Below are 20,199 nucleotides of genomic sequence, written 5' to 3' on the forward strand. Positions count from 1 at the left end.
CGCTTGATCTTAATCAAACAGCGAATAATGCTAATCGTTCTTAACAGTCTATTTATTGTAGAAGGCATGTATACGAGAATTTTTGGAGCCGCCGAAGTATGTGCACCAAGATGGCGCACAATCTGAACATAGTATGTGTACCAGGTTAGGGTTCAGGTTGTACACCATCTTGGTGCACATACTTCTTGAGCGCCGAATTTTTTATCAAAATTATATTTTCTCCGAGAAGAAGTCGGGTCGAATTTTTTTACAAACCAGAGTCAAGTCAAAATTCTTCTTTAACCCGGAGTCTAAGGTAACTATTTTCCGACCGACTATACTTCCGACTAATATGAAATCGATACTGATATTTTTGATTCGTCGTATTAGAATTCTTCTAACCTCGGGTATTTTGAACATATTATCTATTTTTTGCCATTTTTATTAGAATGAAAGTGAAATTTGACCCGTAAAAGCAGGTTGCGGCCGCGGCTCATTTCCGCCACAAATTCTATTGGATTGGCAGTATTTTTCGGGAAATTCAAACGACGAGATCATGTCATTTGCCTTGATTAGGTTGTCTGGATCTCGTCCATACGTTTGGTGTAAATTTTTCCCTCTTTAGGAACATAACGTGAACACGTGGTAGTTAAGCACAGGAAACAGTGTCAGTGAAATTACGAAAATATGCAGTATATACCCGCACATTCAAAAAGATCTGTAGTGAGTGTCGATATTCGGAGATAGAACGTTCACTTTTATTTCTGTGAATTTTTATACAGTGATGAGAAGTGATCTAGATGTATAGGAATAAATTACTTCATACTTTCGATAAAAGTTTCATTTTGTTGTAGTAACCGTGGCAAATAGGTTGAAAAATAGTAACAGAGTCGTATGATGAGCATCGGAAAATGTGTTTTGTTGACAATTTCAATTTTGACATTCTTTCAACTGAAAATAGCTATTTCAACGCCACCACAAGAAAACTACGATGAATGGGCCATAGAAGTTACAAAGGGGATCGAGAACAAAAAGGAAGTTGTAAACACTATAGCGAAGAAACTAGGCCTTGAATTGGTTCGGTCGGTAAGTCATGATCTATAACGCATGTTCTAAACAACCTTTATAAATGGTAAATTTAAAGATAATTTTAAATAGTCAGATCATAGTGGCACGTTACCTCTTTTCAAATGGGTAATTCAGGCGACAATTCGTGTCAATATACTCTCCTACCGGCCCCCTTTTTACTCAACTGTGTATAAATTCAAGCAAAACATTTCTCACCGATCTAACATTGCTTGAATATTTTGTCTTAAAGTGCGTTTTGAATTTTCTAATATTCATACAGCATATTATGTTTTTTAGTTAGTATATATGCTTCATAAAATAGCATGGACAACAAAATTTTAGGCGAAGAAATGAGCCACTTACAAAGTGGCTGAGGAATATCTGCAGCTAGTCACATAAATTGTTAAATAATATATATTATCAATACAAACATTTATTTATGATTTCAATCAATTACAAACTATAATGCATATCATCTGATAATGTTAAAACAGATATCGGATGAGCACATGCCAGAGTTCTTTCATTTACGCGCGGAAAAAGACCTATTAAATCAGGATGCAGTAACTGAGCTTTTATTCGATGAACCAGAGGTGAGAAACATTGAATAGTCATGAATCTGCCCAGACTATGTCAACAGTATTGGCAATCACGACAACTAGTGCTATTTATAGAAACCTACTCACTCTTATGAACTATACTCAGCATGATCTTCACAAAATCCGTTCACAAAATTACAAAAAATAGCATAGAACTCAAATATTACTAAACTCAATTTGTGATATATATAGGGTTTATTGTTTGTGAGGATATGCTCGCAGCAAAATTACGCTCGGTCATTTAAGAGAAAAACGAACGAGCGACAACTGAAATGTCATCATATATTTTAACAAGTGAAAATAATTTGAAATCAAATTTTCCGTATGCATAGGACGATATTCAGGAAAATATTTTAATATTTTACCTAAAGGCACTATATATATATATATTTGTATCCATTTCAGATTGTGTATGCCGAATTTCAAGTTCAACATGAAGTAGAAACTAAAAAGATCGATGATTTGAAAGATTTTCTGAACATGAAAAATAAAAAATCGTACTATCATTCCTCAAAATGTCAATGTCACAAAAACTCTCCCGACCAAGATCACGCGTACGTCCAATTTTCACTTGAATTTATTCTTTATATAAAATCTTCTTTCTTTTTAATAAAACGTCCGCGGTTAATTAAACCTTTTCAGATGTAAAATATTAGATGTATTATTGAATGTAGTTATATAGCGCGCAAATGGGCTATTCTGAATCCTGTGTGAAAAATTCGCCGCAGAAAATTTCGCCGCATAGAAGAATCGCCGTACGAAAAATCGCCGCAAGAGCATTTTGCTGTGAAACAAGTATTTGTGACAGCATGAAAAATCGACAGAAGAACATTTTCCCGTAAAACAAATATTTGTGATAGCATGAAAAATCGACACAAGAGCATTTTGTTGTAAAACAAATATTTGTGATAGCATGAAAAATCGACACAAGGGCATTTTGTAGTAAAACAAGTATATATTTGTGAAAAAAAACAGTTAGGTTTAGGGTATGTTCTTCAATAACAAATCTTTTTTGAATAAAAAGGTACTTCAAAAATCTAACTGTTTTTTTATCACTTGTTCTACAGCAAAATGCGGCGATTTTTCATGCAACGAGATTTCCTACGGCGAAATTTCCTGTGTCGAACCATCCTGAATATTTTTTTTGCATGTAAATTGTTTGTGCACCATTGTTTTAATATTAAAATATAGACTTATAGATATAGAGTATCAATCGTTTCAGATTATCACAACGGTTTATTATTTTCGTGTCATATTAATATCAACTCAAGTTTTTGATATCTTTCACAAAAAGGAGGTTTGATGGAGCAAACCTAAAAATAACGAAACGAATTTGACGCAGAATTTTCTTCACCAAACATTTATGGTATAATTTATGGTTTTCCAGCATACCAACAACGGTGTTTGAAACAATGAATAACAAAAATATAAACATGAGTATGCGGTACAGATTCAACGATTTTAGATGGCCTTGCCAATGGCAACTCGTGAGTGATTTAAAATTTCTGAACTATGTGATATTTAGAACAATTTAAATATATATCAATGATCAATCAATAAGACTTTACTCACTATATTCATCATATCAAACCTACATGGGATTATTTTCAACTTGACTTCAATCTGATTAAAAATCATATTAAAAATTGGAATCCCTTAATGAAAGAAACTGTTATAATTCAAAAATTAATGTTGCCCCCTTCCATATTTACTTTCACATTCATGCAGACTACAGCATGTATCACAAGTTGGGTATTGATGAAACTAAACTGTCATAAAAAAATCACTTAATGCAACGATTTTTTTATTTGCAATGAATTTCCTGTACTTACGCATATTTGTTTTTTACATATTTGGAGCGATCATTTTCTTTTCGTTTAATTTAAAAATTTTCTCATGACAATTTACATATGTGATGTATGCGAGCATTCTATTTATTATACTTATATAGTACAACTGCGGTCAAACAGGAGGCCCGAATGAATATGATTTGGATATTGCTGCGGTCTGGGATAAAGGAATCACGGGAAAGGGAATGGTTGTTGCGATTGTGGATGACGGAGTTGATTATAATAACATTGACATTGCACCGAATTACGTAGGTATCTAATCTCCATACAAGAATTGCTAACTGAAATTAAATAGGAAAATCTAATCATGATAAATTCTTTGGAGTTTGCAATGTTATTCGCGACAATCGTTTTTTTTTTGAGGCAATTCAGAAATAATGCTAATACAGAATTATTTAAAAGATAGCAAAACGGAATTATACGTTTGATATCAGTTGAATGTATTCAGAAAAAATAGGCTATCAAATATATTAGTAAAATACGTACTTTTCAACAGTATGTGTATTTACTAATTCCAAGTCGATACCAGGTAAAACTAACCCCGCAAAAGATTCAGTTTATTCAAGTGTTCAGCAGTTTTTTTCTCTCATGTAAACAAGTTTATTTACATTCTAAATAATGAAGGGCAGTACAAAAATTGGATACACAACAGGGAGTATATTAATATAATATTGTTAAGTAATTATAAGCTGAAAATAGAACACATTGACACAATTAAATTATCAATCTTTATATAGGATAAAAATGCAAGTTTCGACTTCGTCGAATATCCAGACAGTGATGGACCGTTGCCGTATAGTGACAAACCGTAAGATATTTTGTTTTCCTACTTAATTTTAATTTCCTTTACTAGCGTATTTTTAAAAAAACACCAAAAATTATTTCTCATAATTTTCCATCATTTACAGACATGGTACTTATTGCGCGGGAGTTGTTGGAATGGCAGCAAATAACGGCTATTGCGGTGTTGGTGTCGTACACGATGCCAAAATTGGCGGTAAGTTTATTTTAGAGCATGCTGTTCAAAAAGATGCTGAACAAAATAGAATTGCTGTTATATATAGAGAGATGTATATGTAAGGTATATTTGATGTTGCGTGCTAAAGAAAATTTTGATTTATGCAATTATCTCACTCATGAAAGCACCGCATTTAGATAAATCTTCAATCAAGGGATAACTAATCAATAACTTCTTTTTCAAACATTTCCCGAAAACGTAACAGACTGAGGCACAAAAAATTCGTGAATATTGTTATGATTTTAATTAAATGTCAAAAATAAACTTTTTTTTATTTTTTAATTTGCAGGTCTTCGAATGATTGGGCACAAAAGCACTGATGTGAGAGAAGCAGCAGCCCTCATCTATAATGCAAATTATATCGACGTATCATCGTGAGTATTGCGGCTATTACTAAATATATAAATATATATGCTGTAAACATTATTACCATCACCCAACTATGAATATGGGGTGATAAATTGCGATTCAATGTACAGGTAACACCAAAAACATTTAGAATGTCCGATCCCAAATAGACCATCCAACCTTTGTTGTTGAGACTTTTTTATTGCAGTAATGGAGAGTGGGTCAGTTTTTCAGTTACTCTCGATTTTTTGTCACTTGCAAAACACAAAATTTCGTATCTCAATGATGAAAATGCAATTCACCGAAGCCAGATTATGGGTCGCATAAACAACCGAGGTAGCTCACTTGAAATATGTTTCGGACTTGTGCGTGTTATAAATTTAAAGGATGGAAATGATACAGGAAAATCATAATTAGTTCATTTTTGATAAATAAGAAAAATCAGTCCACGTAACCTACTAATAGGAAGCTACTGCAAACATAAATGAAAACAACACAAAAAGTAAACCGACAAACAGAATGAAGAGATACCTGGGAGTCGAACATAACTTAGTATATATAAAGTTGAAAAACGTTTAAGTACGCACCCACCCTCCAAAATTATATTGCAAGCTCACAAAACAGTGAACCCGATTCAAAATCGGGCAGTACTTTTAAAGCAATTCAAAATGAGAAAACACGTAATAATCAAATATAGGAACATCAGGAAATAATAACAAATGAACTATATCACAGTCATTTGACGCATATCAATTAGTTTCCGGAAAGTGATATGCAAAAAGCACTAGCGCAACAAATACAATAATAGCATTACAATTACAGTGTCAGTCATCGAAATAATGGAATTTGAAATTCAGCGAATAAGAGCGTTCATAACTTGAATAAACTCAATTGTAAACAAGAAAATCCAGGAAAAGTCATCTGCAATCGCTTTTAAGGCTCGTTTCTCAAAATAAGAACTGAGCAAATGTTGACGACGCAATCCGACGTTGTCATTTTAAATAAATCCGAAGTTGTCATTTTAAATAGTTTCGAAATTAACCATTCCAAATGCATCCGAAGTTACAGTACCAAATGGGTCCGAAGTTAACGTTCAACATGATCCGAAGTTACCATTCCAAATGTGCCCCAAGTTATCGTTCAAAATGATCCGCATCCCGCATAGTGTATGTATAGTATACTATACTAGACAAAGTAGGCCGAATTGTTAACTAACCCATACCTAAACAAACAGCGAATATTGCGAAAGAATTTTCTAGAACACAAACTAATGTCCATGAATAAATCGGTGAACAATTCTTACATATGCAGTTAATGGTTCTTCAACTTTAGATTAGATTTATGCTATGGCCGCTTCTATTTATGTTTCAGGAATTCATGGGGCCCGTCGGACAATGGGCACTTGTTCCGCAAACCACCAAGGCTTACAGCTACATCTCTGCAGCGTGGAGCAGAACACGTAAAATATTTCGTTTATATAATGATACTGTGGTTGAAAAAACACTTCAAGTTTGGATTGAAATTCCATTTAAGTTGTGAATTGATACTTTGTGTGGATGTATTATACTGGCAACAATCTTACAGTGTGATTCAATCAAATTCAGAAACTATGTCTCTGGATTTCCGTCTGATAAATATCAGATGCCGTAGTAAATGGTTTTGAATAGTCTAAAACTTTTTGTGCAATATTTTTTTCAGGGGAGAAATGGAAAAGGAAATATTTATTTATTTGCTTCCGGCAACGGTGGATTAAGAAACGATCATTGTGGGGCTGATGGCTTTTCTTGCAATATTTATACAATTTCTATCGGTAAGTTATGATTTATTGCTTGAACGAGACAAAATGACGCCCGCACCTGGCCATTTTTTCATTATTAACGATCGGTCTATGAATCCATGCTGCGATGAATTGGTATCTAATACTCTCAGTATACATCATCAGAGAGATTTCTCCCTCTGATTTACATTTTATATAAGCTGTCCTAAAAGTGAGGGATTTATTTTCAAAACTGCGATATAAAACGTTTTTTTCCACCTCATTGAAACTAAGTATAATATTTAAATTCGAAACGACTTTAATTTTGCCCACAACCGAATGCGAAGCGAAAGTAAATAAACCCTATAATATATCATTATTCCAAAATGAAAATAATACACCCCGAAAACGTAATATAACTTTTAAATTTTCACTAATATTATTAAGGAGATTTCGACAACACCATTTGGGATTTTTCAAGACAAATAAAATCATTTTTCATCATCTTAGTGTTTTGTATATTTTTCAGCCTCTAGCTCCCGGAATGGTTTGAATGCTATTTATAGTGAACAATGCACATGTATTATGGCAACACTTCCTTCTACTGACACACACTCCAATCCATTTGATTATGATATGATGGTATGATGGGATTTATATACAACGATTCTTATTTTTTGTAACTTGATGCCCAATAACTCTTTGGCACCAACTTATAGATCAGTTCAAACTGCATAATACTTTGATTAGATATTTTAATATAGTATGCTGCTTGGCAAATCGGAACCAGAAATTTATTTGCAAAATAGAGCCCTACTTTCTCAATGACGTTGCCATTGATCGTAATTTAGTCAAAGTCCTGATTTGTATCCAAACAAAGATCGATTTGCTCTATCATCGGCATGCAATCTTGCAGAGACAAAAACAGTATGCATTAACTGCGCCTGCGTAGCCAAAGCACTGCATTAAGATCTAACTTTGCAACTAGATTTCCAAAACGGTCTGAAGCCGTTAATATTTTTTTTCTTAGTTTGTTATCCACTAATTGAATCAAGCTCGCTTATAGATTACGACGAGTCTGCACAACGGGTGTGTAAATAACTTCCGAGGCACTTCTTCTGTCACTCCTCTTGCTTCATCAGTTGCTACAATGGTACTTCAGGCGAAGTAAGTGGAAGAAATGTGTGTGCATGCATCTGACGAAATGTCGTTAATTTGTCTTTCATCTTATGTTTCATTCACAGCCCTGCCTTGACATGGAGAGATGTTCAGCATTTGATAGCTCACACTGCATTAGTTGTTGATCCTAACAATGACAACTGGCAAATTAATGGAGCCGGCTTTCATGTCCATACCTAGTGAGTATTTTTTATTTTTGTTGTTCCCGAATTGACCACGGAGAACTTTCCGCTAGCACCACAGTCAAGGAAGTAAAAACATAATGGTAGACATTCCCACAATGTTGTATTGTTATTTGCTTTAGTTACGGATTTGGTGCGCTGAATGCCCTTCACATAACAACAGCCGCCGAAACATGGATCAATGTCGACAGACAGAGGTTGTGCAAACTTCAACATCCGAAATCTCACAGGTAGTCTAATCCAAAAAAATTCAGCTAAGCTTAGATCAAACAAGTACTTATTCAGAAAATTTTTTAATACTCTTGCCCTCATATATAGCAACCAAAATTGACTTTATGCTTTATAGTAATCCAAATTAGATTTGAAAAAAGAAAACAACACAACTATATTTATGCAACGCAACATACGACGTCATGTCATTGATGAGATTTCAATTATCAAATTTTAATCTCTCTTTAAGTCCGGTGAGCGTAATAATGCCAAAGTGGGGTCAGTTGATTGTAGTTTTGTGTTTAAATATACACAGTTTTTAAAAGCTATGCAGAGAAAACATCTCAAACAGCCACACTCAATATAACTATAACCGTAGCCATTTACCCGTATTTCACTCATAAGAGTTTCCTGAATCATAGGAATTTTCTCTGCGGCGTCACTCACTGTTTAATTAAAACGTGAGCGAGCTGATTCAATATGACTGTAGCTATATTCTATGTGACATAACTTATCTATCAAATAGGGTTATACCAAGTGGTGGAACATTGACGATCCAAGCACAGACAAATGGGTGTCAGGATACCGAAAATCAAGTTTTAAAGTTGGAACATGTTCAGGTGTGTTTCTAATTTGTTAGCGTAATATTCGTATTGGAATAAAAACAACGAATCCAACTGCCATTTTTATATTCCAGGTTGTTATAAGCTACGATGTGAAGTGCAGAGGAGATATCAGCGTACGAATAAAATCACCATGCGGAACAATATCACAGGTACGCTATGAACTGACGAAATCAGTGTGCATATCTCTATCAGACCATGCTTTCGAGAATTGTCCCATTGGTTGTTCAAACTCATATTTTTGTTCGCAGGACAGACAAATTTATTAAATTGCTCTATAATATGATACCAAATAACTTATAGCCATGATTGTAATAGTAATGCTTCCAATTAAAAAAGTCATTTGTCAGTATTAGTAGTAAAGACGCATATACTAAATTGCAATAGAAATGCAGTTATCTGACATGAACAACGAGCAAATTGAAATTCTCACCCTTCTTTATACTAACAAAGCCAAACCAACATAAAAACAAAACCCAATATTTTCAGTGGAATAAGTGGTTTTAAGATTCCTTATACGCCAGTTTCTGTATTTGCATTGTTTGTAATTATAATTACTCCGCATTAATCTTCATATGAATATTGTCATCTAAATTCTAAACCGTCGATATGAATATATTGTATATATATATAATAAACTACAAAAATATTCAAAGCTTCATAACTGATGCTTATATTACAGTTAATGAACACCAGAAGACTCGATGATAAAACCCTCTTAATTGATTGGCCATATATGTCAGTATTTCATTGGGGAGAAGATCCGAGAGGAACGTGGACTTTGGAGGTAAAAATTCATTTTACATAAATAACCGTAGCATTTCATTAGTTGTTGTGTTACATAAAATTGATGTTTTATTAAATGAATTTCGTGTTATGTATTTATTCTTTTTGTTTTGGCTGTGGTCAAATTAGGAAGTGGTATTAACATCATACACGCTGCATGGAGGAGAATAAAAATATGAACTGATTATTTAAAGCCTTATTCAGAGTAAACCTGCAAAACATTTCATAACAATATGTTTCAGATAACCGACAACAAAGGGACAGCTAGATGTACTCGCTACCAAAATGAAGATATGGCAGGGCATATGTGGAAGTATGAATTATTATTATGGGGAGTCAAGGAGCAAACAAGAAGGTACAAATAATTCTTTCTTGAAATTGTTCAATACCTAAAAGAGTGTATTCTAGGTACAGAATATGTAATACCATATAGTTCTCGAGTAAATTTAATGTGATTTAGTTCATGATACAATACACTGAATTTTGTGATATGAAAATTATGAAAATGTGTTTTTCTTTGTCGAACTGTTTTTGTATATATATATTGGCCCTATTTTTTAGAAACTTATCCTCACCGGTTTGTGATCGTAAGCAAGTACGAGATTATATGGAGAACAAAAATCCGCGAGATAAACATTTTCTGCAGCTTATAAAAGGTGCGTTATTTAATTTTTTTTATGGTGTATGAAAGTCTGCTCAAATTTTTCAACCTAATAAAATTGCCATATTGAAACATTCTATATCATCACGGGATATTAGGCCACATTTGGTATATAGGCGAACCATTTTCAAACGTAAAACAAGCCACGACGCAATTTCCTCATCTTATTTTCCGGGCACGTTTTTTATTATAGAGTTTCAACTCTCTTTGTATTACGTATAGCATTGTGAAAATTGATATCGAAACTTAACGATAAATCGCTTTATATATCCATATTCAATTATATCCATTTCAATAAACAGCTGGAAAAGTGACAGACAAAAAGATCATTCGCCAAGAGTTTGTTGAAGATTTCAGCGAAGTTATTCAAACCAAAGATGAAAATTTATTGCAACCGCGCCCGCCCGGACCACCAAAAGTAATAATTTCATACTATGATGGTATTTCTGCAATTTTTAAATTAGTTTAATCTGTTTTAAAATCAGTCAGTTTCTATCGTTTTTTCGATTCTGTTGTCGACTATACTTTCCCAGTCACGGCAATGCAATTGAATAATACTGAAGTTATCACAAAAGTATTATATGGCAAAATCACAGCACGATACCTTATCGAGTTCTTATACAAATGCGTTTACTGAATTTACTAACTATATTTATATAGATAGCACAATACCATAACATAACGTAGCATTCTCCACTCGCACTCAAAATTTGAAAGTACATTTTGCATTGATTCTTGGAACCCTTTTTTGAAATTGTTTGTATCCACGAGTCTTCACGTATACAGTAAAGTTAAAATTGTACGTTGTATTGTTTTTCATATTGAAAAGATACGATAATTCGAATATTGCCCGCTTACTTATCCATAACGAGAACTGGTTTCGAGTACCAAGACACTAAAACTGAGCTTAACTTTTCCAGAGTAAACCGTATCAGACGCCTTTCCAACGTGTTGCCATGAGTGTATGGAGAAAAACTTTCCATGGAACTGAAAGTAAATCGTTGGCACTTGCATCATATGCAGTTGATGGCGTTCAGCCTCACAAAGATCTCATTCAACAAAAGCATTTCGAAGTAGTGCGAAATAAAATAGCTGATTCTTTAATAGATGCCGCCCAAGTACAAAATGACGATGGAGAACGGATTATAAGAGGCGACCTGCATCACTATGCTAAAGCGTTAATCTCAGGGAGCAAGACAAACAAATTGTCGCTACCTAAAAAGGAGGCAGCACTCATTTTTAAAAGACTCTCTCTGTTTTGGAATTAGATGTCACACAGATCTTGGACATGTTTATATATAGTCGAATTTAAGGAAATTATAGACTATTTATTTATATATAGATTATATACACAGTTTTAAATAGAAATTAGTGGTGTATTAAAATATTCAATTTGGATTTCATCTAATCATGTGTGTTCATTTCTCTCTTGTTCGAAGAATAATTAAAAATTTGCAGTCGATCATTAAATGAGCAGCACTTTTATAATATATTCTGGCTCATCACAATTATGTATCTTTGTGTGCCGCAATAATAATAGAATTCATCTGAATTGAGTCGTGTTATATAATTTAAAACAAAATCATTATCTTGGTCTTTAAGTCGACAAAGAAATAAATGACTCTGAATATATTAACTTTAATATTGCTATTACATACGAATCAATGTGATAGTGGTTGCAAATTAGACATGGTGCTCACATATATAGTTGTCGGTCTAGCAATGGGAGAGTGAATTATAAAGCCACCGCTTCTGATATACCTTTCATAAGTTTGTAAAATATAGGTTCGAACTCTTTCTTTATGATGCTGTGACATCGATACGCTATAGTTACATTTACATTGTGCTGAAACCCCTTCCGTTATTGATTACTAACACTTTTCGCTTTGCGTGGGTCTTTTTTACACTTGCCGCGTACTCATCAATCGCAACATATATAATGATAATATGCGAGCGCACTCAATTCCATGACCAGGTTTTGTTGACGCTGCTTATTTTTCTTAAATGAACAGACAGTATATGTTTTGTGTACTGTTTGAAATGTTTACTATAATGTTGATATGAGTTCATTTTCGGACAGGCTGTCAATGACAGAGTAGTGCGAATAACACGATTTTCATGGCTTTTAGGAATTTTCTGACAGTTTCGCGTGAAGATCGTCTACTACAGGAATTCGCAGCTTATGCGAAATCCCCTGTCATTGATATATGAAATAGTTAAAATCAACTAGTTACATTTTTACACTTTTACACATATGTGGAATTTGTACCACGATTACTACATTTGATAATTATCCTGTAAAAGTATTCTAGATATTCTCTGAATCATTTAGTTTTGTGCAATTTATTTGGTTCGTAAACAGTCGACTGACTCCGTATTGATGAAAGTTGGAAAAACATCGCACCATTGTTTGATTCTCTTGGTTGATTCGTTAGTATGGATTATTTTTGCTATGTCTTTTTCCATCATTCCAAATGTTCCTCCTACGAAAACATTCAGTATATTAACTTAATTAAAGATAAACAATCGCACGTTTATATATTTCTCTCCTAACAAAAATATAGAGGTTGGCACCTGTGTGGATGAATAAAATCCGCTTTCCTTTAAAGCGACCTGGATTGATCCTAAGCTCTGTTTTGAGACCTTTAAGAGCTTTTCCTACGTACACAGGATCACAGTATATTCCAGTTGTTCTTATAGTCGACTGATTAATTACTGCAAAAACAAACAAGGAATTATTACCCGCTATTCGCAAATTTGGATATATATATATATATCAATCATTCAGCACAAGTGACACGAGAATAAATATTTTTTCCTCCTTGTCTTTGGATTCAATTTAGTGTCACAAAAGAAGAAAAATCAGGTTGTCTGTGCACTTACTAACATCTTCCTTCGTGTAGACATTGTATCCTCCGCCGATATAACCGTCAATGATATCAAAAAGATCTTTGGATTTAACATCTAAACCGAAACGACACAATGTCTTGTCCATTTTGTCTTGAACTAATTCTATGGTGCTTGAAGTCAGGACGGGGTGAATCCTATAAAAAAAATCATTTATTTGAAAGAAAATATAAACAGCTCAAATGGTTCAAAATGATTCGAAAAATATATTATCTGTACAACAACTAATTTCCAGAAACAAAAGTATATACTTTGTCGGTGAAAGTGCATTGTCTTCTGTTTTTCCCCTTGCGTCAAATACAAATACAATTAACAACGAACAGAATATATATCGTTACTTTAATTTTGAATGTCAAAAAGACTGTCAATCTTATAATACTGTCATATAAATATAAAAGAACAACTACCAAACGACTTGAAAACGTGTTTACGTAATTACTTGAGTTTACTTCCGGTAAGATAGTTTCCGATTCCAAGACCAATAGCAGTCCCCGAAGTTCCATTGGCAAAAACAACATCGTCATAACGTTCGTGAACTTTCTGTTTCATCAATTCTTCCCAAGCGCTGATGTAACCAAATATGGCGAGCTCGTTGTCGCCCCCACATGGAATATGATACGGTATACTTTTGGTAGTCTCTCTGAATAAAGAATTTACATAAGTAATCACGAAGTTAGCTATAAATAGTTTCGTTAAATAATTGCTTTCAAATTTCCAGTATTCAAGCGATCACTTTAATTTGTTTTTGACTCGTGAAATTTTTCTTTAATTAAAAATTTTACGAATTTTGAAAACTTGCATTGCCTAAGGAATTTTTTGCCAAATGGATCGTAGCGAGGCAATCGTGCACATGTATGTTGTTCTCTCTTGTATTCAATATTTTATTCAATGACTTAATATGTTTAGCGTATATCGTAAGTAGAATAAGCCATAATGTACTTGGTAAAATATCGTCGTTTAACTAACTGAAATACCAACATTTATAAACAATATTTTTTTCTACATTACCCGATATATTTTGCCAAGTGCTTAATATAATTTTCAAATGTCTCTGTCGTGAACGGTTGCCATGGTAAAATGTATATATTCGGACTACCAGCTTCCATCATTATAAAATTTCCTGATGTACTGTATGACTCGCCGATCTACATTCCAGAGGTATTATATGATAGAAACAAGCTTTATGCTATTATCTCATTATTTAACAAAATAGGGAAGTGGTGAGGACATGTAAGCATACAATAAAGCAGATTACGTTTGACTAATTTTTTAATTCTATAATCAGGTAATCAGCGATTACGTAGAACTAGATCGGTGTATTACTGTGTAATTAATGCAATAAGTTAATTCAAATTCGAATTCTCACTTCTTCCCTTGAACGAAGTACTAGATGACAGTCGAGACCCAATTGTCTAGCAGCGACAAGGGTAGCACGAGAATGATTAGATTGTGTTGTACCACCTGTTATCACAGATTTGTAACCTTTGACCATCGCATCAGCAAGAAGAAACTCAAGCTTTCTAACCTGATAATTAGAATGGATGATTCGAACTGCAGGAAATATTAAGAGGTGTTACTTGCACTCTACCATATTTTAATCTATTGAATATGAGTTTTGTTACAAGCTGTATTAATTCCATCCTGAGGTGTTTTTCAAGCGAGACGTTAACATAATATACAAACTTTTATTACTTTTATTCAACTCTTGGCATTGCAGGAGGGAAATGGTATTTTGTAAGTCCCACATTATTTTAACTAATTTGGTACGCGAGCGCCAAAAAAATAATTTTAGTTCCTTAAAGAAAGCAGATGTAATTTCCATGGCATCTGTACATGATATTTGGCCTAGTGGTTAAAGCGCTGGGCCTAACTAGGCACCGCAGGATTAAATCCTATGCCCACTACCTCACTCAGGGTATGATAAATTGGGTAGGCAATGTCAATCGAAATATTCTGGTTCTTCCAAAAATAGACGACTTTAATTTTGCCCACAACCGAATGCGAAGCGAAAGTAAATAAACCCTATAATATATCATTATTCCAAAATGAAAATAATACACCCCGAAAACGTAATATAACTTTTAAATTTTCACTAATATTATTAAGGAGATTTCGACAACACCATTTGGGATTTTTCAAGACAAATAAAATCTTTTTTCATCATCTTAGTGTTTTGTATATTTTTCAGCCTCTAGCTCCCGGAATGGTTTGAATGCTATTTATAGTGAACAATGCACATGTATTATGGCAACACTTCCTTCTACTGACACACACTCCAATCCATTTGATTATGATATGATGGTATGATGGGATTTATATACAACGATTCTTATTTTTTGTAACTTGATGCCCAATAACTCTTTGGCACCAACTTATAGATCAGTTCAAACGGCATAATACTTTGATTAGATATTTTAATATAGTATGCTGCTTGGCAAATCGGAACCAGAAATTTATTCGCAAAATAGAGCCCTACTTTCTAAATGACGTTGCCATTGATCGTAATTTAGTCAAAGTCCTGATTTGTATCCAAACAAAGATCGATTTGCTCTATCATCGGCATGCAATCTTGCAGAGACAAAAACAGTATGCATTAACTGCGCCTGCGTAGCCAAAGCACTGCATTAAGATCTAACTTTGCAACTAGATTTCCAAAACGGTCTGAAGCCGTTAATATTTTTTTTCTTAGTTTGTTATCCACTAATTGAATCAAGCTCGCTTATAGATTACGACGAGTCTGCACAACGGGTGTGTAAATAACTTCCGAGGCACTTCTTCTGTCACTCCTCTTGCTTCATCAGTTGCTACAATGGTACTTCAGGCGAAGTAAGTGGAAGAAATGTGTGTGCTGACGAAATGTCGTTAATTTGTCTCTCATCTTATGTTTCATTCACAGCCCTGCCTTGACATGGAGAGATGTTCAGCATTTGATAGCTCACACTGCATTAGTTGTTGATCCTAACAATGACAACTGGCAAATTAATGGAGCCGGCTTTCATGTCCATACCTAGTGAGTATTTTTTATTTTTGTTGTTCCCGAATTGACCACGGAGAACTTTACGCTAGCACCACAGTCAAGGAAGTAAAAACATAATGGTAGACATTTTCCGCAATGTTGTATTGTTATTTGCTTTAGTTACGGATTTGGTGCGCTGAATGCCCTTCACATAACAACAGCCGCCGAAACATGGATCAATGTCGACAAACAGAGGTTCTGCAAACTTCAACATCCGAAATCTCACAGGTAGTCTAATCCAAAAAATGTCAGCTAAGCTTAGATCAAACAAGTACTTATTCAGGAAAATTTTTAATACTCTTGCCCTCATGTATAGCAACCAGAATTGACTTTATGCTTTATAGTAATCCAAATTAGATTTGAAAAAAGAAAAGAACACAACTATATTTATGCAACGCAACACACGACGTCATGTCATTGATGAGATTTCAATTATCAAATTTTAATCTCTCTTAAAGTTTGGTGAACGTAATAATGCCAAAGTGGGGTCAGTTGATTGTAGTTTTGTGTTTAAATATACACAGTTTTTAAAAGCTATGCAGAGAAAACATCGCAAACAGCCACACTCAATATAACTATAACCGTAGCCATTTACCCGTATTTCACTCATAAGAGTTTCCTCAATCATAGGAATTTTCTCTGCGACGTCACTCACTGTTTAATTAAAACGTGAGCGAGCTGATTCAATATGACTGTAGCTATATTCTATGTGACATAACTTATTTATCAAATAGGGTTATACCAAGTGGTGGAACATTGACGATCCAAGCACAGACAAATGGGTGTCAGGATAGCGAAAATCAAGTTTTAAAGTTGGAACATGTTCAGGTGTGTTTCTAATTTGTTAGCGTAATATTCGTATTGAAATAAAAACAACGAGTCCAACTGCCATTATTATATTCCAGGTTGTTATAAGCTACGATGTGAAGTGCAGAGGAGATATCAGCGTGCGAATAAAATCCCCATGCGGAACAATATCACAGGTACGCTATGAACTGACGAAATCAGTGTGCATATCTCTATCAGACCATGCTTGCGAGATTTTTCCCATTGGTTGTTCAAACCCATATTTTTGTTCGCGGGACAGACAAATTGCTCTGTAATATGATACCAAATAATTTACAGCCATGGTTGTAATAGTAATGCTTCCAATTAAAAAATGATTTGTCAGTATTAGTAGTAAAGACGCATATACTAAATTGCAATAGAAATGCAGTTATCTGACATGAACAACGAGCAAATTGAAATTCTTGCCCTTCTTTATACTAACAAAGCCAAACAAACACAAAAACAAAACCCAATATTTTCAGTGGAATAAGTGGTTTTAAGATTCCTTATACGCCAGTTTCTGTACTTGCATCGTTTGTAATTATAATTACTACGCATTAATCTTCATATATGAACATTGTCTTCTAAACCGTCGATATAAGTATATTGTATATATATATATAACAAACTACAAAAATATTCAAAGCTTCATAACTGATGCTTATATTACAGTTAATGAACACCAGAAGACTCGATGATAAAACCCTCTTAATTGATTGGCCATATATGTCAGTATTTCATTGGGGAGAAGATCCGAGAGGAACGTGGACTTTGGAGGTAAAAATTCATTTTACATAAATAACCGTAGCATTTCATTAGTTGTTGTGTTACATAAAATTGATGTTTTATTAAATGAATTTCGTGTTATGTATTTATTCTTTTTTTTTGACTGTGGTCAAATTAGGAAGTGGTATTAACATCATACACGCTGCTTGGAGGAGAATAAAAATATGAACTGATTATTACTTATCGATCTTAAGATCGGTAAGTATATTGATAGGTATTTGTCTGTATGTCTGTCTGTCTGTGTGTCTGTGTGTGTGTCTGTTAGATGAACGCGATATCTCACGAACGCGTGGTTGAATCTGCTCCAAATTTTGCATGTACATGCATCTTACCTCGGACCAGAAGCCTATAGATTTTGGGTTAATTATGTCGTATAATTAGCGAGTTATTAACTAATTACCGATCTAAGATCGATAAGTCTTCGGTCTCCGACCGATATTCTCGTTTAAAGCCTTATTCAGAGTAAACCTGCAAAACATTTCATAACAATATGTTTCAGATAACCGACAACAAAGGGACAGCTAGATGTACTCGTTACCAAAATGAAGATATGGCAGGGCATATGTGGAAGTATGAATTATTATTATGGGGAGTCAAGGAGCAAACAAGAAGGTACAAATAATTCTTTCTTGAAATTGTTCAATACCTAAAAGAGTGTATTCTAGGTACAGAATATGTAATACCATATAGTTCTCGAGTAAATTTAATGTGATTTAGTTCATGATACAATACACTGAATTTTGTGATATGAAAATTATGAAAATGTGTTTTTCTTTGTCGAACTGTTTTTGTATATATATATTGGCCCTATTTTTTAGAAATTTATCCTCACCGGTTTGTGATCGTAAGCAAGTACGAGATTATATGGAGAACAAAAGTCCGCGAGATAAACATTTTCTGCAGCTTATAAAAGGTGCGTTATTTAATTTTTTTTATAGTGTATGAAAGTCTGCTCAATCAACCTAATAAAATTGCCATATTGAAGCATTCTATATCATCACGGGATATTAGGCCACATTTGTTATATAGGCGAACCATTTTCAAACGTAAAACAAGCCACGACGCAATTTCCTCATGTTATTATCCGGGCACGTTTTTTATTATAGAGTTTCAACTCTCTTTGTATTACGTATAGCATTGTGAAAATTGATATCGAAACTTAACGATAAATCGCTTTACTCTTATATCCATTTCAATAAACAGCTGGAAAAGTGACAGACAAAAAGATCATTCGCCAAGAGTTTGTTGAAGATTTCAGCGAAGTTATTCAAACCAAAGATGAAAATTTATTGCAACCGCGCCCGCCCGGACCACCAAAAGTAATAATTTATTACTATGATTGTATTTCTGCAATTTTTAAATTAGTTTAATCTGTTTTAAAATCAGTCAGTTTCTATCATTTTTTCGATTCGGTTGTCGACTATACTTTCCCAGTCACGGCAATGCAATTGAATAATACTGAAGTTATCACAAAAGTATTATATGGCAAAATCACACGATGCCTTATCGAGTGCTTATACAATTACAAATGCGTTTACTGAATTTACTAACTATATTTATATAGATAGCACAATACCATAACATAACGTAGCATTCTCCACTCGCACTCAAAATTTGAAAGTACATTTTGCATTGATTCTTGGAACCCTTTTTTGAAATTGTTTGTATCTACGAGTCTTCACGTATACAATAAAGATAAAATTGTACGTTGTATTGTTTCATATTAAAAAGATACAATAATTCGAATATTTCCCGCTTACTTATCCATAACGAGAACTGGTTTCGAGTACCAAAACACTAAAACTGAGCTTAACTTTTTCAGAGTAAACCGTATCAGACGCCTTTCCAGCGCGTTGCCATGAGTGTATGGAGAAAAACTTTCCATGGAACTGAAAGTAAATCGTTGGCACTTGCATCATATGCAGTTGATGGCGTTCAGCCTCACAAAGATCTCATTCAACAAAAGCATTTCGAAGTAGTGCGAAATAAAATAGCTGATTCTTTAATAGATGCCGCCCAAGTACAAAATGACGATGGAGAACGGATCATAAGAGGCGACCTGCATCACTATGCTAAAGCGTTAATCTCAGGGAGCAAGACAAACAAATTGTCGCTACCTACAAAGGAGGCAGCACTCATTTTTAAAAGACTCTCTCTGTTTTGGAATTAAAATTCACACAGATCTTGGACATGTTTATATATAGTCGAATTTTAGGAAATTATAGACTATTTATTTATATATAGATTATATACACAGTTTTAAATAGAAATTAGTGGTGTATCAAAATATTCAATTTGGATTTCATCTAATCGTGTGTGTTCATTTCTCTCTTGTTCGAAGAATAATTAAGGATTTGCAGTCGATCATTAAATGAGCAGCACTTTTATAATATATTCTGGCTC

General features: G+C 33.8%; 3 protein-coding genes across 3 annotated transcripts; 2 read left to right on the forward strand and 1 right to left on the reverse strand.

The window, feature by feature from the left end:
* Nucleotides 1-758: 758 nt before the first annotated feature.
* Nucleotides 759-11,927, forward strand: LOC120346276 (PC3-like endoprotease variant B). The gene is made up of 21 exons (XM_039415978.2): nucleotides 759-1,065; nucleotides 1,542-1,640; nucleotides 2,052-2,200; nucleotides 3,034-3,133; nucleotides 3,598-3,744; nucleotides 4,234-4,304; nucleotides 4,405-4,493; nucleotides 4,804-4,888; nucleotides 6,234-6,321; nucleotides 6,561-6,672; nucleotides 7,148-7,260; nucleotides 7,685-7,785; nucleotides 7,863-7,976; nucleotides 8,102-8,209; nucleotides 8,716-8,809; nucleotides 8,887-8,964; nucleotides 9,495-9,599; nucleotides 9,841-9,953; nucleotides 10,160-10,254; nucleotides 10,562-10,677; nucleotides 11,180-11,927. Exons 1-21 carry the CDS (start codon nucleotides 874-876, stop codon nucleotides 11,525-11,527), a joined length of 2,517 nt encoding a protein of 838 aa, XP_039271912.2. The 5' UTR covers nucleotides 759-873; the 3' UTR covers nucleotides 11,528-11,927.
* Nucleotides 11,928-12,133: 206 nt separating this feature from the next.
* LOC144425719 (uncharacterized) lies at nucleotides 12,134-14,806 on the reverse strand. Its single transcript, XM_078115258.1, has 7 exons — nucleotides 14,744-14,806; nucleotides 14,533-14,691; nucleotides 14,175-14,311; nucleotides 13,606-13,806; nucleotides 13,143-13,303; nucleotides 12,834-12,974; nucleotides 12,134-12,742 (listed from the first exon to the last, which is right to left on the reverse strand). Exons 1-7 carry the CDS (start codon nucleotides 14,804-14,806, stop codon nucleotides 12,603-12,605), a joined length of 1,002 nt encoding a protein of 333 aa, XP_077971384.1. The 3' UTR covers nucleotides 12,134-12,602.
* Nucleotides 14,807-15,334: 528 nt separating this feature from the next.
* Nucleotides 15,335-20,196, forward strand: LOC144425860 (PC3-like endoprotease variant B). The gene is made up of 11 exons (XM_078115607.1): nucleotides 15,335-15,467; nucleotides 15,892-15,992; nucleotides 16,063-16,176; nucleotides 16,303-16,410; nucleotides 16,917-17,010; nucleotides 17,088-17,165; nucleotides 17,683-17,787; nucleotides 18,296-18,408; nucleotides 18,615-18,709; nucleotides 19,000-19,115; nucleotides 19,619-20,196. The coding sequence occupies exons 1-11, from the start codon at nucleotides 15,411-15,413 to the stop codon at nucleotides 19,964-19,966; spliced, it is 1,329 nt and encodes a 442-aa protein (XP_077971733.1). The 5' UTR covers nucleotides 15,335-15,410; the 3' UTR covers nucleotides 19,967-20,196.
* Nucleotides 20,197-20,199: the final 3 nt, after the last annotated feature.

Source organism: Styela clava, chromosome 8, assembly GCF_964204865.1.
Source record: "Styela clava chromosome 8, kaStyClav1.hap1.2, whole genome shotgun sequence".
NCBI lineage: Eukaryota > Metazoa > Chordata > Ascidiacea > Stolidobranchia > Styelidae > Styela > Styela clava.